General features: G+C 56.1%; 1 protein-coding gene across 2 annotated transcripts; it reads left to right on the top strand.

The window, feature by feature from the left end:
- Window positions 1-173: 173 nt before the first annotated feature.
- Window positions 174-18,840, top strand: FHOD1 (formin homology 2 domain containing 1). 2 transcript variants are annotated; one of them, XM_007993972.3, is made up of 22 exons: window positions 174-374; window positions 8,477-8,583; window positions 8,964-9,028; window positions 9,807-9,874; window positions 9,947-10,052; window positions 10,126-10,220; window positions 10,486-10,597; window positions 10,683-10,777; window positions 10,870-11,013; window positions 11,137-11,285; window positions 11,562-11,693; window positions 13,743-13,858; window positions 13,948-14,558; window positions 16,040-16,195; window positions 16,419-16,601; window positions 16,689-16,808; window positions 16,889-17,050; window positions 17,448-17,638; window positions 17,733-17,925; window positions 18,011-18,173; window positions 18,249-18,446; window positions 18,521-18,840. In XM_007993972.3, the coding sequence occupies exons 1-22, from the start codon at window positions 174-176 to the stop codon at window positions 18,601-18,603; spliced, it is 3,450 nt and encodes a 1,149-aa protein (XP_007992163.2). In that variant the 3' UTR covers window positions 18,604-18,840. The 2 variants fall into 2 exon arrangements, with proteins under 2 accessions (XP_007992163.2, XP_007992165.2); XM_007993974.3 differs by having other exon boundaries at window positions 11,517-11,693.
- Window positions 18,841-18,882: the final 42 nt, after the last annotated feature.

Below are 18,882 nucleotides of genomic sequence, written 5' to 3'. Positions count from 1 at the left end.
TCGGGGACTAATCTTGGCTCCACCCCCTCCCTCGGCCCCGCCTCCGTCTGGCCCCGCCCCTCCAGCCGCGTCCGGTCCGGCCCGGCCAGAACAGCGGAGCTATAGTGTGCTTGAGTAGAAGCTGCACTGGGGTCGGGACTCCGAGGCGCGCCGCGCGAGCCGGCCGCGGAGCCATGGCGGGCGGGGAAGATCGTGGGGACGAGGAGCCGGTATCAGTGGTGACCGTGAGGGTGCAGTACCTGGAAGACACCGACCCCTTCGCGTGTGCCAACTTCCCGGAGCCGCGCCGGGCCCCCACCTGCAGCCTGGACGGGGCGCTGCCCTTGGGCGCGCAGATACCCGCGCTGCACCGCCTGCTGGGAGCGCCGCTCAAGGTGAGGGGGGCCGGAGAAAGGTTGGGGCGATCGGGGGTTCAGGGTGGGCGCCATGAAAGCTGGTGGGAGGTGCCCCTCCTGAAGAGGTTGGAGCGAGTGTTCTCCGGAAAAGTCTTGGGCTGGGGTCCCAGGGTCCACTCTGCCCCGCCTGCGGGGGAGTCCCCTCTCAAGTTGAGGGGAAACTGAAGAGGGGTGCTAGGAACTTGTCGAGCACCTGGGGAGGTGCTCGAGTTCCACTCGCCGTCCGTCTGCCAGGGTGGCTTCCCTGGTCAGGATGACGGTAGCCGCTAGGGCCGTAGCGGACCCTGGAGGCGGAGCTGGGGAGGGACCAGCTTCCACCTGCTTCAGGTGAGGTGGGGGCGGGACCACGAGGAGGGGCGGGCCCGGCGCGGGCTACTAGAGGTGGCAGAGGTTTCCTGCGGTGTCAAGAAGCTGGATTGGGGCTTGACTCTGTAGGTCAATGGGAACTTGGGAGTGCCGGCCGAGGAGAGACTTCACGGGGTGAGGGGAGTCCCCGGGAAGCGGTCTGGCCCGGCATCTGTAGAGCGCAGGAGGCTGCACGGGTGGAAAAGCCCTTTGAGTCACCGCTCCCGCCCCCACCCCCGGACACTCGCCGCCCATCGGCCCGCGCCTGGAAGTGAGAGGGAGGGCCGGGCTAATTTTAAACCGCCGGCCTGCCCTACTTTGCTGCCGCCCCGAAGCCGACTTGTGCACAGTGCGGAAAGAGGCCCTTTTCCAGATGGCCAGCCTACCTCCTCTCCCCTCGCTCTCGCCGCCGTCAGCCCCCCGCAAGCAGCCCTTTCCGGCACGCTGTTTCCGGGCCAGGACTTTGGGAGGCGCACTACCACCCCCACAGGCTCCACACCAGCCCGGCCGCCTAGACTGCTGGGGAAGAGAACTGCTGGGGAAGAGAGAGAGTCGGGGTGGGTGCCCTCCCCTGCTCCCAGCCTCAGCTGGGCGCCGAGTTGCGTAAACTTGCCCCTTGGGCCCAGGGTCTCCCCTGGAATGTGCCCCGGGCCCCCAGCCCGCATTCTTCGCGCTGCGGCCAGCCCCGCCTCTGAGCGCTGGCGGAAGGGGTGGTGAGACTATTGGCCTGGGGGGTGGCGCGTGTCCAGGCCAGAACCCCGGCTTCAAGGCCATGGCTGGAAGAATGCAGCACACTGCTCACCGCCAGAGTTTTGACGCAGCCCCCGCTTGTCCTGCCCTATTCGGAGGGGCAAATTGAGGTGTGCCTGGAAGAAGCGTGTGCAGCTGGCGACCACCTCCCATTCAGGATGGGGGCTGGGAAGACACGAGTGCTGAACTAAGACTGGTTCCCGCTCCCAGGCTCCCAAAGTCCGGGTCCTGAAATAAGGGTGGAGCACTAGAGAAAATATGGTATTCCTCTTATCCTGCCACTCAAGGATTGGACCTAGCCCTGACACCACCCCTGCATTTTTTTTTTTTAAGACGGATTCTGGCTGTGTCCCCCAGGCTGGAGTGCACTGGGGCTATCTTGGCTCACTGCAGCCTCCACCTCCTGGGTTCTAGCAATTCTCGTGCCTCAACCTTCCAAGTAGCTGAGATTACAGGTGTGCACCACCACACCCAGCTAATTTTTGCATTTTTAGTAGAGACAGGGTTTCTCCATGTTGGCCAGCCTGGTCACAAACTCCTGACGGTGATCTGCCTACCTCAGCCTCCCAAAGTGCTGGGATTACAGACTTGAGCCATGGTGCCCGGCCCCTTGACACCCCTCTTCCCAACTGGGGGCAAGCCTGGTAGGTCAGCTGCAAGAAAGAGGCTCAGAACCACCCCTTCTATCTCCCTCTCATGGGACCCCTGTCCCCACCCAACCCCACCAGGTGCTCTGCCCTGTGTTCCCTGCTCCTTAACTGAAGACATTACTGAGCTCTCGTGGAGAATATAAGTTCCTCATCCCCAGTGCAGTCCTTCCTGGTCTCCCCGATTTAATGTTCTCCCACCTGGAGCACCTGAGGACTGCCTCCCCTCCCCCACAGGGATAAGGAGGCAGCACACTAGGTTACCACAAATGCCAGAAGCCAGGACTCCCTGGGGCTAGCAACTCTGCCAGGAATGGTCAGATGCACTGTGATGTGCTCAACCCAAATATAAACTGTGACCACAGCCCCAGAATAGAAGGCTGGAGGAAGAGGGGCTGAGAATAGGGCAGGGGCAGGGACATCAGAGAGCTGAGCGAGGGGGAGCAGGGCTCCTCCTTGCAGGAAATGTCAACAGCTCGTTCCTCCCGTAGTCCTGTAAGTGGGTGCCCCAGAGTCACAGACATGACTCAGGCCTGTCTTGCTGGCCCTCTAGAGGGGAGAGGTGGCCCAGAAACTGGGGCATCCCTGTCCCAAGCTGTAGGGCAGAAATAAGAGGAAGGGGTTCTCTATTCATTGCTTTGTCCTATGTACAGTTGTCCAGCAGAGGACAGGACACAGCCAAGTGGCCTCTGTCCTCCTCTGGGTACTGGCCCTGATCATCCCAGCAGATGAGCCCCGTCCCTGGGGATGTACAGAGGCCAGTCTGCTTTCTCCCTGGGGCTCCACCCACACACCCCATTGGGCCGAGCCTAACCCCTAGAGTTCCTTTGGGGGCTTCCTTTTTAAAGAGCTTTCAGATCTCAGAAACCCTTGCTCATTTCCTCCTACTCTAGGAGGAAGCTCCTGGCCACAGCCTCTGACTCATCTCCTGGCCCTGGTTGGTGGAAGGGAGCCTGACAGTGCATTGGGCCAGGCCTAGTGTCCCTGGGGGAACTCAGGAGCACCTTCCACCCCTCCAAAATATTCCCCCAGCTCAGGGACCTGCCTTTGCCCCAGGGGAGAATGTGTCCCTCTGGCCTTGCATCTCATCTCCTAATCTAGAGCTTCCCAGTTCTACCCTCCCTCTGGGAAGTGTCTCAGGAGCCTCTCCCTGATACCCAAGGTCCTACCACATCTGGTATAGCACCGACTTCTCCCTGAACTCCAGGTAGGGGGACCTGGGGTGCTTCTCTGACCCTGCTGCTAAGGCCAGGAAAGCCCTCTCCTCCTGGCAGTGGAGATAGCCCTATAAATCTGGTCATTACTAGCAACTTTGTTTCCCTAGCTATGGCTAAAAATAAGTAGGACAGGGGTGGCACTGTCCTGGAATGTTTCCTGACCCTATCCCAACCCACTCTAGCCTTTTTACATCTCAGGAGCCTTTGGGAGACTGTAGAAAATTGAGATGTGGGCATGAGTCCTGGTCTCCTAGCCTCCCCTGGGGCTGGTCTATCCAATCTGCTGGTCATTCTGGAACAGAGTGGCTGAGCTGCAGCCTGGTGAGGGACCCTGACACCTAGGTTCTGGCAGAGGTAGGTACTATTATCCTAGCTTGTGTGGGGTGCGTGTGTCTTGGTGTTCCCTTACTGGAACTGGGAAGACCAGTTTGGGGTATTTGCAGAGTCCAGAAAACTAAGAGGATGTCTTCAGCTCTTGGCAATCCTGCTGGCCCCAGCCCTCACTCCACCTCCCCTCTAAGGTTCCTTGGAGCATTTCCAGGGCCCATCTGCCCAAGATTTGGTCAACTAGCCCTGGCTCCTGGCTGTGCACCCTGGAGCAATGCGCTCATTTTCTGATTCTTGGTTTCCCTATCTGTAAAAGGATTATTGGTAGAATCAAATGAAATATGTGGCTCAGGCTGGGCATGGTGGCTCATGCCTGTCATCTCAGCACTTTGGGAAGCCAAGGCCAGAGGATTGCTTGAGGCCAGGAGTTCAAGAACAGTGGGTGATATAGCAAGACCCTATTCTATTAAATTTAAAAAAAAAAAAGAAAAGAAAGAGGCAGCTCGGTGCCTGGCACAGAGGAAGCATAACAAAAGATAATAAAAGTGGATTTCCTTCCCCAAGGCCCATCCTTGTCATCTCATTCAGGAAGTCACACTCTAGTTGGAGACCCACGATAACAGGAAAGGAGGGTCTTCAGAACACAGGGTCCTGTGTTTATAGGAAAGGAGACAAAAGAGGCAATTAACCAATTATTTTCTAAAACAGAAGCCCTTCAGCCTATAATCCCGCCTCTTTTCCGTCTTCCCTGTACCCTGCTCTGGTATGTTCAGTCTTACCTGATTACACTGTTATTAAAAATATTGGGTAAGACAGTCCAAAGAAACAAGGGAGAAAAAAAAAAAATATATATATATATATAAAAAATATATAATAGATATATGCAACAGATATGTATATATAACAGATATATAGCTATATATAGATATAAATTATTGATATCTATAGACATCTATGTATTATAGATCTATATCTATATAGATAGATAGATATCTATATAGATAGATAGATATCTAGAAAGAGACAGAGAAGGGCCGGGCGTGGTGGCGCAAGCCTGTAATCCCAGCACTTTGGGAGGCCGAGACGGGTGGATCACGAGGTCAGGAGATCGAGACCATCCTGGCTAACACGGTGAAACCCCGTCTCTACTAAAAATTACAAAAAACTAGCCGGGCGCGGTGGCGGGTGCCTGTAGTCCCAGCTACTCGGGAGGCTGAGGCAGGAGAATGGCGTGAACCCGGGAGGCGGAGCTTGCAGTGAGCTGAGATCTGGCCACTGCACTCCAGCCTGGGTGACAGAGCAAGACTCCGTCTCAAAAAAAAAAATAAAAAAAAAAAAAAAAAAAGAAAGAGACAGAGAAGTAGACACCATAGTCCCCTGAGCTTGACCCTGCATATAAAACCATATATAACCAGTTGGTTTTGGGTGCTCAGAAAAGCCTGAGCCTCAAGAGTCAAGAGAATAGTGGGCTGGAGGCCAAAGTGAGAAGCTGAGCCTGGGAAGAATGGGGGAAAGACTCCACCCCAAGACACAGACCACAGAAGTGAGGAAGACAAGAGCCAGGCAGGTGTCAGGGATGTGGGCCCATACTACATGCTGACCTTAAGCCCTGTCAGCAAGGACCAGGGTTTGGGCTTATTCAGGCCTGGCCCAGCCACAGGGTGTTAGAAACAAGACCCAGAGGTTTGGCTCTCTCAGAAGGGTGACCTCAGGAAGGGGCCAGGGGTGTGAGGGACAAGTGCTATCCTGCTGGCAGGAAGTCTCCTGCTCTTTGCTGCTTGCCTGACTCTAGCCTACCACCCCACACTTCCACCCAGGACAGACAGCTGGGTGTGGGGAAACACTGTCCTGGAAGGCACTGGACTGCCTGTTTCCCAGGACCTCCCCAGAAATAGGGCCCTAGCAGGACTGGACAGGCAAAGTGGCTAAGGAGGACATTGCCACCACAGCGAAGGGACAGGGTTGAACCTGCTCAGCTGAGGAGACTAGAGAATGTGGACCGTTGGCCAGGCACGGTGGCTCACACCTGTAATCCCAGCACTTTGGGAGGCAGAAGTGAGCGGATCACTTGAAGTTAGGAGTTCAAGACCAGCCTGGATGACATGCTGAAACCCCGTCTCTCCTAAAATTACAAAAATTAGCCAGGCATGGTGGTGCATGCCTGTAATCCCAGCTACTCGGGAGACTGAGGTAGGAGAATCGCTTGAACCCAGGAGGCGGAGCTTGCAGTGAGCCATTGCACTCCAGCCTGGGAGACACAGCAAGACTCCGTATCTAAAAAAAAAAAAAGGTGGACCATTTAACCTTCAGGACCCTGCCCCAGATGGATGCAGGTGTCCTAGAAGGAGAGGGACATTCTCTGCTCCCTTGGGATTACAGTATGCAAGGAGGCAGGACAGCGTGGTGGGCCTGACCTTTCTGGGGCTGTGCTGCTTCGGCCTGTGTTGGCCAGTGCATACCCGATCTTATACCTGGGTGTGTAAGCAGTTACCAGGTGTAACATGTTTTCCCTTCCCGTTTATCTTTATAGCACTCTGCCCCTCCCCTTTCTTAGCCCCCATGGAAGTTGTGATTCCACATTCATGAGCTTTCTCTGACTCAAATCTGTCTCTTTGCCCATCTGCCCCACTGGGCTGGAAGGGAAGGCAGAGGCAGTGTCTGATTCCTCCTAGGTCCTCTGCATCTAAAACCAGCCTGGTCATGAATGTTCAAATGAATGAGATGTTCTATATGTGTGTGATTCGAGGGGATCCCTGACGGGGGTGACTCTGGGGTAGATGTGTTCTTCTAGGGTCCCAGAATCTTCCAGGCCAAGGGAAGGAGATGTGGCTGTGCCTGAATGGGGGTGGGGTGGTAGGCTGCTGAGTCACCATGTGGGAAGAGATCAGGAAGAATGTGGGCTGCCCTCAGCTGAGCTGGCCCTGGACAAGATACCCCAGCCCTCGGGCCTTGCTGCCCCTTCTCAGGCCTGTTCCCAGTAGGCCCTGGAGAAGATGACTCTGCTCCCAGGGAGGGGAAAGCAGCCAGGCCCGCCCAAGGCACCCTGGGGAGGGCAGGCAGCCAAGCAGGAAGTGGGACAGAGAACAGGCTGGAGTGTTTGTCCTATGTCCCAGGTCCCAGGCGGGCGGGGGAAGGGGGCCACCCAAGGGCCCCACATGTTAAACTGTGGGGAAAGAGCCAGGTCAGGCTCTAAGGCAGGAGCAAGGGGTGCTAAACAGAGGCGGGGGCTGGGGCAGGAACTGGACTCCCTTTTTCTCCAGGGGACCAAGGCCAGTTGGAAGCCCTTGGGCGGGGTCCAGAAGAGGGCAGGGCTGACCAAACAGCAGGACAAATGTTGGAATTGACATTGCCTAGTAAGATGGAGACCGGAAAACCCCCTGCCTCTCCAGAGGTGGGCTCTCCCTGGGCCAAGGCATCTCTAGGGCCAGAGCCACTTAAGTCAAGGGGACTTTGCTGAACCTGCATGCCTGCACTGTGCAATGGGGGGAGGTGTCTGGGAGAGGCAGAGTGCCACCCTCTGACACACGGGAGTCACCTCCCTCAGGTTTCTCTACAGGCACTTCTCAAGGGGCTAAGTGCCATGCCCTGTGGCGGAGGAGGAGAGCCCGGGGAGGGAAACATGGACACGTGGATGGAGCATGTGCCTGCTTGTTACAAAGGCAGGCTTTGGGGTCCTACTGTAGACTGAGTCAGATTCTAAAGTGTTTTGTTTCATTTTGTTTTTTGAGATGGAGTCTCGCTCTGTCTCCCAGGCTGGAGTGCAATGGCATGATCTCGGCTCACTGCAATCTCTGCCTCCTGGATTCAAGCGATTCTCCTGCTTCAGCCTCCCCAGTAGCTGGGATTACAGGCACCTGCCATCTTGCCTGGCTAATTTTTGTTATTTTTGTAGAGACAGGGTTTCACTATGTTGGCCAGGCTGGTCTCGAACTCCTGACCTCAGGCGATCCACCCTCCTTGGCCTCCCAAAGTGCTGAGATTATAGGCGTGAGTCACCACGCCTGGCCTAAAGTTGGTTTTTTAATAGGCCCCTTGGGTGTCTCTGAGGTCCAGCTAGGACCATTGTAACTGTAGCCCGCCTTGGGGGAGGGCAAAGACCCTGAAATCTGGTGGACTGGGAAGTCTATGGATCAGACACTGTCTTCACCCTCTTACTCACTGAGACACACGCACACACAGACACACTCTCCCAGGTGGGTTTGCGCCTCCCAGCCATCTTAACACTTTCTCTCTGGGGCTTCTTTGTGACTACAGCTTATCACCCCACAGGGCTGTGAGCTTCCTGGAAGGCAGGAACTTCCTCCCATCTTCTCTCCATTCCCCTTCCTCATCTGTGTTTATTAGCTCAACAAGTCCTAGTGAGTGCTTACTGTGTGTCGGGTGCTATGCCAGGCTCTACAGATAAAGCAGGGAGCAAGACAGACGGAGTGCCTGAACCCAGAGAATGAAACTAGAGGAGGAGACCAGTGGCTCAGATATTAGAATGCTGTGTGGAAGGTCTCGGAGGGGAGCATACATACAGGGTGGAATGGGTTGCATAGCAACCTAAAGAATAGGTAGGTGTCAGCCAAGAGAGGAGATGGTACAAACAAAGGCCAAGAAAGCCTGGTGCCTGACACAAATGGGCTTTGCACATAGTAGGCGCTTGAGAAGCAAATGCTGAAGGAATGCACAGCTGTAGTGCAGATCCTGTGTCTCTCTGCCACCCCCCAAGTGGTAGGTAAGAGGTCAGGGGTCTTCATACATTTCCCTGCCACCTCTTCCTCAGTCTCACAGCTGTTCCTTTTGCCCCCAGTTGGAGGATTGTGCTCTGCAAGTGTCTCCCTCTGGACACTACCTGGACCCTGAGCTGTCCCTGGAAGAGCAGCGGGAGATGCTGGAGGGCTTCTATGAAGAGATCAGGTCAGAACTGATGGGGCCAGGGAGGCAAGGTTACCCCCACCCTTGCCAGGGGCTGGCTCAAATATCAGCAGCTGAGACACTCGATCACTAGCCTGGGCCATGGGTCACCTCCTGCCCCAGGGAAGTGTGCCAAGAGAAGTCTAAAGCCTAGCCAGTGTTACCTGCTGCCCAAGGTGGGAGTCAGGGGCCCTCCCACATACCTGAGATACCTGTGTTTGCACCAACCCTCTTGTCTGACCAACCCTTGGGTCCTTGGAGGAGCAGCTGGGAGGAACAAGCTGGGCTGGGGCTGGCATGGGGAGGTCTTTGGCTCCCTTGGCTTGTGGGGAGGGATGCTGAGGGATGGGCTGGGAGCTGCTGACGGAGATCCTTGATTTCAGCAAAGGGCGGAAGCCCACACTAATCCTTCGGACCCAGCTCTCTGTGAGGGTCAACGCTATCTTGGGTGAGTGTGTGAGGGCATCCGTGTCCAGCAGCACCTCCTCCCCATAGCCCAGTTGGCTCACTTTCAGGCCTGTGCTGAACAGTGGGCAACGTATGTTTAGCTGGATATGCTCTCCCTCTCCCTATCCTGACCTCTCCTTCCAGGGCCAGGGTGGGAGTGGAGGGGGATTCAAGAATGTTAGAACAAGGCCGGGCGCGGTGGCTCACACCTGTAATCCCAGCACTTTGGGAGGCTGAGGTAGGTGGATCACGAGGTCAGGAGATTGAGACCATCCTGGCTAACACGGTGAAACCCCATCTCTACTAAAAATTTAAAAAATTAGCTGGGCGTGGTGGCAGGCACCTGTAGTGCCAGCTACTTGGGAGGCTGAGGCAGGAGAATGCTGTGAACCCGGGAGGCGGAGCCTGCAGTGAGCTGAGATGGTGCCACTGCACTCCAGCCTGGGCAACAGAGCAAGACTCCATCTCAAAAAAAAAAAAGAATGTTAGAACAGACTGGGCGTGGTAGCTCATGCCTGCAATGCCAGTGTTTTGAGAGGTCAAGGTGGGAGAATTGCTTGAGGCTAGGAGTTTGAGGCTGCAGTGAGCTATGACTGTGCCACTGCACTCCACACTCCACCTGAGTGAGAGAGTGAGACCTGTCTCTTAGACCAAAAAAAAGAAAATTTTATATATATATATATTAGACTATTCTTTGGTGGAGAGTTGTGGTTGTATCCAAGTAGAGGAAGACAGTGAGTCTGTGTCCCATTGACGGTTTCTTACCCTACCTTTTGCAGAAAAGCTGTATGGCTCCAGTGGCCCTGAGCTCCGCCGCTCCCTCTTCTCATTGAAGCAGATCTTCCAGGTGAGGCCTCGCAGTGGGCTGGGAGTAAGTGTGTAGCCCAAGCCTCCCTAAACTCCCCCATGGTGCTTCCAGGAGGACAAAGACCTCGTGCCTGAATTCGTGCATTCAGAGGGGCTGAGCTGCCTGATCCGTGTAGGTGCTGCTGCCGACCACAACTACCAGAGCTACATCCTTAGAGGTCAGCCCTGTCCCTCCCCCATGATCTCTGCTCCAGCGACCCTCGCTGACTCTGCCCATCCCTGTGTCCCCAGCGCTCGGCCAGCTGATGCTCTTTGTGGATGGAATGCTGGGGGTGGTGGCCCACAGTGAGACTATTCAGTGGCTGTACACATTGTGTGCCAGCCTGGTAAGTGGCTCTCCACCCAGCCTTATACCCTTTGCCTAGTGCTTCTCTCTGGGCCTCAGTTTCCCGTTCTGCAAAGTGGGCTGGAAGGGAGTGAATCTAAGCCTCTCTTAAGCCTAGAAGGCACTTCAGTGCCTGGGCCTGAAGCCAGGGTCATTCTGCCTAGATTCTCTCTGGGTCCAGCTCCAGCAGCCCTTCCCCTTCCCCAGCAACAGCTGGCACAGGTCTGGCCTAAGCCCCACTCATATGTGCTGACCTCTCCCCTCAGTCCCGCTTGGTGGTGAAGACAGCCCTGAAGCTGCTGTTGGTGTTTGTAGAATACTCCGAAAACAACGCACCGCTGTTCATCTGTGCAGTGAACTCTGTGGCCAGCGCCACCGGTCAGAGACTGTCCCTTCTCCCCCACCACTCAGAGCCCTCTCACCTACCCATCCCCCCATGACTGCTCCACTTTCTGTGTGGCAGGCGCTCCTCCCTGGGCCAATCTGGTGTCCATCCTGGAGGAGAAGAATGGCACTGACCCTGAGTTGTTGGTGTACACGGTCACCCTCATCAACAAGGTCTGGCCAAGGACTGGGTACCAGCTCTGGGATGCTCAGGCTCCTGACCTCCCCACCAACCTCAGCCTTGCCTTCTTATCCCCGCCCTCCAGACGCTGGCGGCGCTCCCGGACCAGGACTCCTTCTACGATGTGACAGATGCACTGGAGCAGCAGGGCATGGAAGCGCTGGTCCAGCGCCACCTGGGCACTGCAGGCACTGACGTCGACCTGCGCACGCAACTTGTGCTCTACGAGGTGGGCCGGGCCCTACGCTCTGAGGGGGATTGGAAGGAAGGAAGAGAGAAGCGCTGTCCCCAGCGCCCCACCCCACTGCATGCATGTTAACCACTTTCTTACATCCTGGTCCACCTCTGCTAGAACGCCCTGAAATTGGAGGATGGAGACATCGAAGAAGCCCCAGGCGGCGGTGGGCGGCGGGAACGACGAAAGCCTTCTTCTGAGGAGGGCAAGAGGAGCCGCCGTTCGCTGGAAGGCGGGGGCTGCCCCGCGCGTGCCCTGGAACCTGGGTAAGTACGAGCCTCCGTAGATGGTGAAGGGTGGATCTACTAGCCAAGGCCCTGTGAGCTGACAAGCCCTGACCCTAAACCCCTCAGGCCCCGCCCCACAGACAGCCCCACCTCCCCCATTGGCCCTGCCCTACCGACAGGCCCCACCTCCAGCCCCGCAGGCCCCACCCCACTGACAGCCCCCGCCTCCAGCTTCTCAGGCCCCAACCCACTGACAGCCCCTGCCTTCAGCCCCACAGGCCCCGCCTCACCGGTAGGCCCCACCTCTTCCACCAGCTCCGCCCCGCTGACAGGCCCCACCTCCAGCCCTGTGGGCCCTCCCTCCGGCCTCCGAGCTTCAGTGAACCTTTTTCCTACCATCTCTGTGGCACCCTCAGCTGACACCTCCAGCGAGAGGAGCATCTACAAGTAAGCAGGGAGACAGAAGTCACCCTGGAGTCCTCTCTCCCACTGTCCCTCCGCTTTGCGCCCCTCCATGGGCACTCAGCCTCCTCTGCCCAAACGCGTGCTTTCTCTCTCTTTCCAGACTTCACCAAACTGCTCCCGCTTGGTAAGTGACTGCCAGCGGGTGGGGTTAGGCTCTGACTAGATCTCCTCCTCCTGTGGTCTCCTCTCCTCCGACATTCTGCCTGTCTTTGCCTCTTGTCATGTCTCCCGCCCCCATCTGTCTGTCACTCCCTTGTTCTGCTGCCTCCATCTCTTCTGGCACCCTGTCCTGCTCCATGTCAGTCTCTCCCCTCCACTTCTAGTTTCCTCGTGTCATGCCTTGCCCCGCTTCCCACTGTGGCTGGGAAAGAACCCCAATATCACTGCCCAGCTCTGTGTGGGTATGAGCAACCACGGAGCTGGCACCACAGTTACCATCTCTTCTCTCATCCTCCCTACCCAGGGCCCCTGAGAGCCCACCTGTCCCCCAATCCCCTCCTGGGCAGGCCAGTTTGGAGTAAGTACAGAGGCCGGCCTGCCAGGCCTGCCATGTGCTCAGGGCTTCAGCATTGCTTCCCCCAGCAAGGGTTCCACGTGCCTGATGCAACCAAAGCTGGGGAACTCAGGCCTATCCTCTTCCAGACATATGCCCCCTCGGTAACCTAAAGGCTAAGCACTGGGAACAAATTCACTGGGGTCACAGTGGTCCCTGTGCTTCAATAGCAACACCTTAGCAGCCAGAGATGGGGATGTGGACGCCCAACCTGGGGCTCATTCTGCCATGTCCTCAGCTCAGGACCGAGGAGGGAGGGGACCTAGGGTGCTGTGTGGTGTAGGGGTAGAGGGGTAACCTAAGGGTGAGGGAAAGGCAGGGACTGAGAGCCGACAGAGGAGGGGCCAGAAAAGAGACACTGGATTACACCCATTATTTCAGCATAAACTGAGGGTCCACTGTTTACCACGTCCTTTTTTTTTTTTTATGAGACGGAGTCTTGCTCTGTCTCCAAGGCTGGAGTGCAGTGGTGTGATCTCAGCTCACTGCAACCTCTGCCTCCCAGGTTCAAGCAATTCTCCTGCCTCAGCCTCCCAAGTAGCTGGGATTATAGGCCTGCACCATGACACCTGGGTAATTTTTGTATTTTTAGTAGAGACAGGGTTTCACCATGTTGGCTAGGCTGGTCTCGAACTCCTGACTTCAAGTAATCCACCCACCTCTGCCTCCCAAAGTGCTGGGATTACAGGTGTGAGCCACCGCACCTGGCCTGTTTACCAGGCCCTTTCCTGGGCATAGGCTCCCAGAAGCTACCAGACATGCTAAGGGAGGGACAGCCTGATATGCCCATTGGGACAGCTATCCCCTTCCCCTGCTCTAAGAGTCCTTGTCTAGACTCAAGACACCAGCCTGGGCAACATAGTAAGACCTCATCTCTACAAATAAATTTTTAAAAACTGTGGCTGGGTGCATCATTCACACCTGTAATCCCAGCACTTCAGGAGGCTGAGGTGGGAGGATTGGTTGAGGCCAGGAATTCAAGGCCAGCCTGAACAACATAGCGAGACCCTGTCTCCTCAAAAAAATTTAAAAATTAGCTGGGTGTAGTGGCACATGTCTGTAGTCCCAGCCACTTGGGAGGTTGAGGGTCAAGTCCAGGAGATTGAGGCTGCAGTGAGCTATGATCACACCACTGTACTCCAGCCTGGGTGACTGACAGACCCTGTCTCTAAAAAACAAACAAACAAACAAAAAATCAGGACAGTGAACATGAACGAGGTTGCAATTTAGATGTTAAGTAGAACTTCTCCCTGTATTTTCACCTGGGAATGCAGGGTTGGTAGTAATCCTCCCCAGATGTGGAGGACTGAAGAGGGGCTGGCCTTGGTGGGCGCGGTTCCGGTCTGCTCAGTGCATGGACTGTTCCCCATGTGTCTGTGTGTGCCTGCAATTGGGGGTGGTGTCCAGGGGCTCAGCAAGGCATGTGTACCTGGGCTGGGGTGTGTCAGACACTGTCACTGACAAGCACCTTCCCTCAGAGCCCGGTTCCTGGAGAATGTGGCGGCAGCAGAAACAGAGAAGCAGGTTGCGCTGGCCCAGGGCCGGGCAGAGACATTGGCCGAGGCCATGCCTAGTGAGGCAGATGGACACCCAGGTGAGTAGGTGGGTGGGCAGGCAGAGCCTGCCTGTTGATCTGTTGCCCCACAGGGGGCATGGCACTGACAGCTCCTTCCCTTTCTTTAGATGCCCGGCAACTCTGGGACTCCCCAGAGACAGCACCTGCACCCAGAACGCCCCAGAGCCCTGCCCCCTGTGTCCTGCTCCGGGCCCAGCGAAGCCTTGAGCCAGAGCCCAAGGAGCCACTGATGCCAGCAAGCCCCAAGGCTGAGCCCATCTGGGAGCTCCCTACTCGTGCACCCAACCTCTCTATTGGGGACCTGGACTTTTCAGATCTAGGGGAGGAGGAAGACCAGGACATGCTGAATGTAGAGTCTGTGGAGGCTGGGAAAGAGGTCCCAGCTCCCGCACCCCCACTGCCCCTACTCTCGGGAGTCCCCCCACCTCCCCCACCTCCACCTCCCCCACCCATCAAAGGCCCGTTCCCACCACCTCCACCTCTACCTCTGGCTGCCCCTCTTCCCCATTCATTGCCTGACAGCTCAGCCCTCCCCACCAAGAGGAAGACGGTAAAACTTTTCTGGCGTGAGCTAAAGCTGGCTGGGGGCCATGGAGTCTCTGCAAGCCGCTTTGGGCCCTGCGCCACCCTCTGGGCTTCACTGGAGCCTGTCTCAGTGGACACAGCCCGGCTGGAACACCTCTTTGAGTCTCGTGCCAAAGAGGTGCTGCCCTCCAAGGTAAATCCACTCATCTGCAAGGCAGCCCCACTGGAGGCGGGAGGGAATCAGAGCTCAAGGATCTGACCTGTTGGAGCCAGTCACTCACTTCCCACATAGGGAAACTAAGACAAAGAAAGGAGTAGGGAATTGTCCAAGGTCTCCTAACAAGGGATCAGCAGTGCCCCAACTAGAATCTAAACTTGGCCGGGCATGGTAGCTCACGCCTGTAATCCGAGAGTTTGAGACCAGCCTGTGCAACATAGTGAGACCTTATCTCTACTAAAAGTTGGGCCGGGCGCAGTGGCTCATGCCTGTAATCCCAGGACTTTGGGAGGCCGAGGCAGGTGGATCATTTGAGTTCAGAAGCTTGAGACCAGCTTGGTCAAACTGGCGAAACCCCATCTCTACTGAAAATAGAAAATTAGCCAGGCGTGGTGGTGGGCACCTGTAATCCCAGCTATTCGGGAGACTGAGGCAGGAGAATCGCTTGAACCCAGGAGGTAGAGGTTGCAGTGAGTCGAGATCGCGCCATTGCACTCCAGCCTGGGGGACAAGAGCAAGACTTCGTCTCAAAGATAAATAAGTAAATAAAAATAAATAAATAAATAAATGTTAAAAAAAAAAAAAAATGGCCAGGTATGGTGGCTCACCCCTGTAATCCCAGCACTTTGGGAGGCCAAGGCAGGCAGATCACTTGAGACCAGGAGTTTGAGACCAGCCTGGCCAACGTGGTGAAACCCTGTCTCTACTGAAAATATGAAAATTAGCTGGGTGTGGTGGCTTATGCCTGCAATGCCAGCTACTTGGGAGGCTGAGGCAGGAGAATTGCTTGAACCTGGGAGGCGGAAAAACAAAAAGTTAAAAAAAAAAAAGTTGGTTATGGTGGTACATGCCTGTAATCCCAGCTACTTGGGAGGCTGAGGCAGGAAGATCCCAGAAGATAAACTGCAGTGGGCTATGATGGCACCACTGCACTCCAGCCTGGGTGGTAGAACGAGGCCCTGTATCAAAAGAATCTAAGCTCATCCCCATGCCTTACACATCCCAGGTTGCCAGTTTGTCAGTTGTGGGATCATTTGGCAATCTAGAGGAGGACCTTGCAGTGCCCTCTTAGATTGCTGTCCCAGCTAGTCCCTTCCTCTGTCTTTTTTTTTTTTTTTTTTTTTTTGAGATGGAGTCTTGCTCAGTCGCCCAGGCTGGAGTGCAGTGGTGTGATCTCAGCTCACAGCTCACTGCAAGCTCTGCCTCCTGGGTTCATGCCATTCTCCTGCCTCAGCCTCCCGAGCAGCTGGGATTACAGGCACCAGCCACTAAGCCCGGCTGATTTTTTTTGTATTTTTAGTAGAGACGGGGTTTCACCATGTTAGCCAGAATGGTCTCCATCTCCTGACCTCATGATCCAACTGCTTTGGCCTCCCAAAATGCTGGGATTACAGGCGTGAGCCACTGCGCCCGGCCCCCTTCCTCAGTCTTACACTGCCCTTCCCCCAACCATGCAGAAAGCTGGTGAGGGCCGCCGGACAATGACCACAGTACTGGACCCCAAACGCAGCAATGCCATCAACATCGGCCTAACCACACTGCCACCTGTGCATGTCATTAAGGCTGCCCTGCTCAACTTTGATGAGTTTGCTGTCAGCAAGGATGGCATAGAGGTGGGGTCACCCAGCTATGGGTGTGGGAGGGCGGTCTGGCCTTCTCCTTTGGTAGGTGGGCATTTCCTGTCCCTCTAGTGGTGGGCATGGGCTTGGCATTTCTGCAGGGCAGTCCCCAGACTCTGGGGCCTCCCCTAGACGACTGAGGGATGGGTCAAGACCAATGCCTGAGGCCTCAGGCCTGCACTGAGTGGGGCATGTCTGGCTCTGGCTACATCCTCAGAAGCTACTGACCATGATGCCCACGGAGGAAGAGCAGCAGAAGATTGAGGAAGCCCAGCTGGCCAACCCTGACATACCCCTGGGCCCAGCCGAGAACTTCCTGATGACTCTTGCCTCCATTGGCGGCCTCGCTGCTCGTCTACAACTCTGGGCCTTCAAGCTGGACTATGACAGCATGGAACGGGTACCTGGGTCTTGGAGTGGGTCAGACAGTAGGGACAGGTAAGCATCATGACCACGTAGTCTAAGAGTCCCTGGTCTCCCATACCAGGAAATTGCTGAGCCACTGTTTGACCTGAAAGTGGGTATGGAACAGCTGGTACAGAATGCCACCTTCCGCTGCATCCTGGCTACCCTCCTAGCTGTGGGCAACTTCCTCAATGGCTCCCAGGTGAGTGAGAGTACATGGGGACTAGGGGGAGTCAGGGTTCTGGAGCCAACCAGGCCCAGGCTCAGAAAGGGTCCTTTCAGAGCAGCGGCTTTGAGCTGAGCTACCTGGAGAAGGTGTCAGAGGTGAAAGACACGGTGCGCCGACAGTCACTGCTACACCATCTCTGCTCCCTAGTGCTCCAGACTCGGCCTGAGTCCTCCGACCTCTATTCAGAAATCCCTGCCCTGACCCGCTGTGCCAAGGTTAGCACCTGCCAGAATCAACCAAGGCTGGACGAGGCATGAGAAGCGCTGCTTCCTGGGCCTGGCTCCTCCCTCTTCTCCCTATTTGGGCTGCTGTGCCAGGGCTTCCTCCAGTCACCTGGGTGTGAGCTATGCCTTCTGCCAGAAATGCTCTTTCCTCTATTGGCCTGGCCACACCTACCCAGTCTTTGGGTCTGTTGAACTGCCACTTCCCCCAATAAACCTTCTGTTCCTCATTCAAATCAAATGGACTTGTGTCTCTTGCACTAGTCTATGAGCTTTTGAATGTCTGTGTCCTCAGGGCCCAAGCTGGCCAGTCTAGCTCAGCGGCAGCCTCGGGCCGTGTCTTATCTACAGGGTGTTGGGGGACAGTATGTACACCCCCTTGCTTTCTCAGGTGGACTTTGAACAGCTGACTGAGAACCTGGGGCAGCTGGAGCGCCGGAGCTGGGCAGCTGAGGAGAGCCTGCGGAGCTTGGCCAAGCATGAGCTGGCCCCAGCCCTGCGTGCCCGCCTCACCCACTTCCTGGCCCAGCGTGCCCGCCGTGTTGCCATGCTGAGGATAGTGCACCGCCGTGTCTGCAATAGGTAGGGGCATGGACCCAAGAGAGGCAGAACGGCCACTACCCTCCCTCAGACAACAAGCAGGACTCACCGTCCCTCCCCACTCTGACCTGCCTAGGTTCCATGCCTTCCTGCTTTACCTGGGCTACACCCCGCAGGCGGCCCGTGAAGTTCGCATCACGCAGTTCTGCCACACGCTGCGGGAATTTGCACTTGAGTATAGGACTTGCCGGGAACGAGTACTACAGCAGCAGCAGAAGCGGGCCACATACCGTGAGCGTAACAAGACCCGGGGACGCATGATCACTGAGGTGGGTGCCTTTCCAGGTCTTAGTCTTCACTGCCACCTCCTTGGTTTCCTTCACTCCTCCCAGCTCACCCTTCTTCTTTCTTCAGACAGAGAAGTTCTCAGGTGTGGCTGGGGAAGCCCCCAGCAACCCCTCTGTCCCAGTAGCAGTGAGCAGTGGGCCAGGCCGGGGAGATGCTGACAGTCATGCTAGTATGAAGAGTCTGCTGACCAGCAGGCCTGAGGACACCACACACAATCGCCGCAGCAGAGGTGAGGCTCACAGCTGCTGTGGGGAATGGGCTCCAGGGCCACCTTGGCCTGACCTTCCTATCTGGCCTCCCTCAGGCATGGTCCAGAGCAGCTCCCCAGTCATGCCCACAGTGGGGCCCTCCACTGTGCCCCCAGAAGAACCCCCAGGCTCCAGTTTACCCAGTGATACATCAGATGAGATCATGGACCTTCTGGTGCAGTCAGTGACCAAGAGCAGTCCTCGTGCCTTAGCTGCTAGGGAACGCAAGCGTTCCCGCGGCAACCGCAAGTCTTGTAAGTAACCCCCCACAACCCCGCTGCCCACCTGAACCCCATCAACTCCCTCCAACCCTATTGTGTCCCTACAGTGAGACGGACGTTAAAGAGTGGGCTCGGAGATGACCTGGTGCAGGCACTGGGACTAAGCAAGGGTCCTGGCCTGGAGGTGTGAAGGTGCTGCATCCCGGAAATCTATCTGGACCCTGGACTGCAGTACAAGAGATGAGAGAATGAGGAAAGCCCAGAGCAGAATTCTGGCCCCAGAACTCTGTGCCCAGGAGCCATGCTTTAAGCAGTATTAGCTGTGTGTGTGTGCATGTAAGTGTGTGTGTGTGTGTGCATATGCATGTGCATGTGTGTGAGCTCCTTGAACTCACAGAGCAAAATAAAATTTTCTTAGCTAATCCAACAGGCTTTCTCTTCTTTCAGGGTCCCCACCAGGCTGGGTCTG

The sequence above is a fragment of the Chlorocebus sabaeus genome, chromosome 5, assembly GCF_047675955.1.
Source record: "Chlorocebus sabaeus isolate Y175 chromosome 5, mChlSab1.0.hap1, whole genome shotgun sequence".
NCBI classification, from domain to species: Eukaryota; Metazoa; Chordata; class Mammalia; order Primates; family Cercopithecidae; genus Chlorocebus; species Chlorocebus sabaeus.
The sequence above is the reverse complement of the archived record's forward strand: the minus strand, read 5'-3'. Positions and strand labels throughout refer to the sequence as shown.

What these genes read in the sequence shown, in the direction of transcription:
- FHOD1 (XM_007993974.3), top strand. Translation starts at nt 174, where the DNA reads ATGGCGGGCGGGGAAGATCGTGGGGACGAGGAGCCGGTATCAGTGGTG. An exon ending in GCGCGTGCCCTGGAACCTGG is followed by an intron (nt 11,286 to 11,516) that starts GTAAGTACGAGC and finishes CCCTGCCTTCAG; the next exon opens with CCCCACAGGCCCCGCCTCAC. An exon ending in AAGAGGTGCTGCCCTCCAAG is followed by an intron (nt 14,559 to 16,039) that starts GTAAATCCACTC and finishes CCAACCATGCAG; the next exon opens with AAAGCTGGTGAGGGCCGCCG.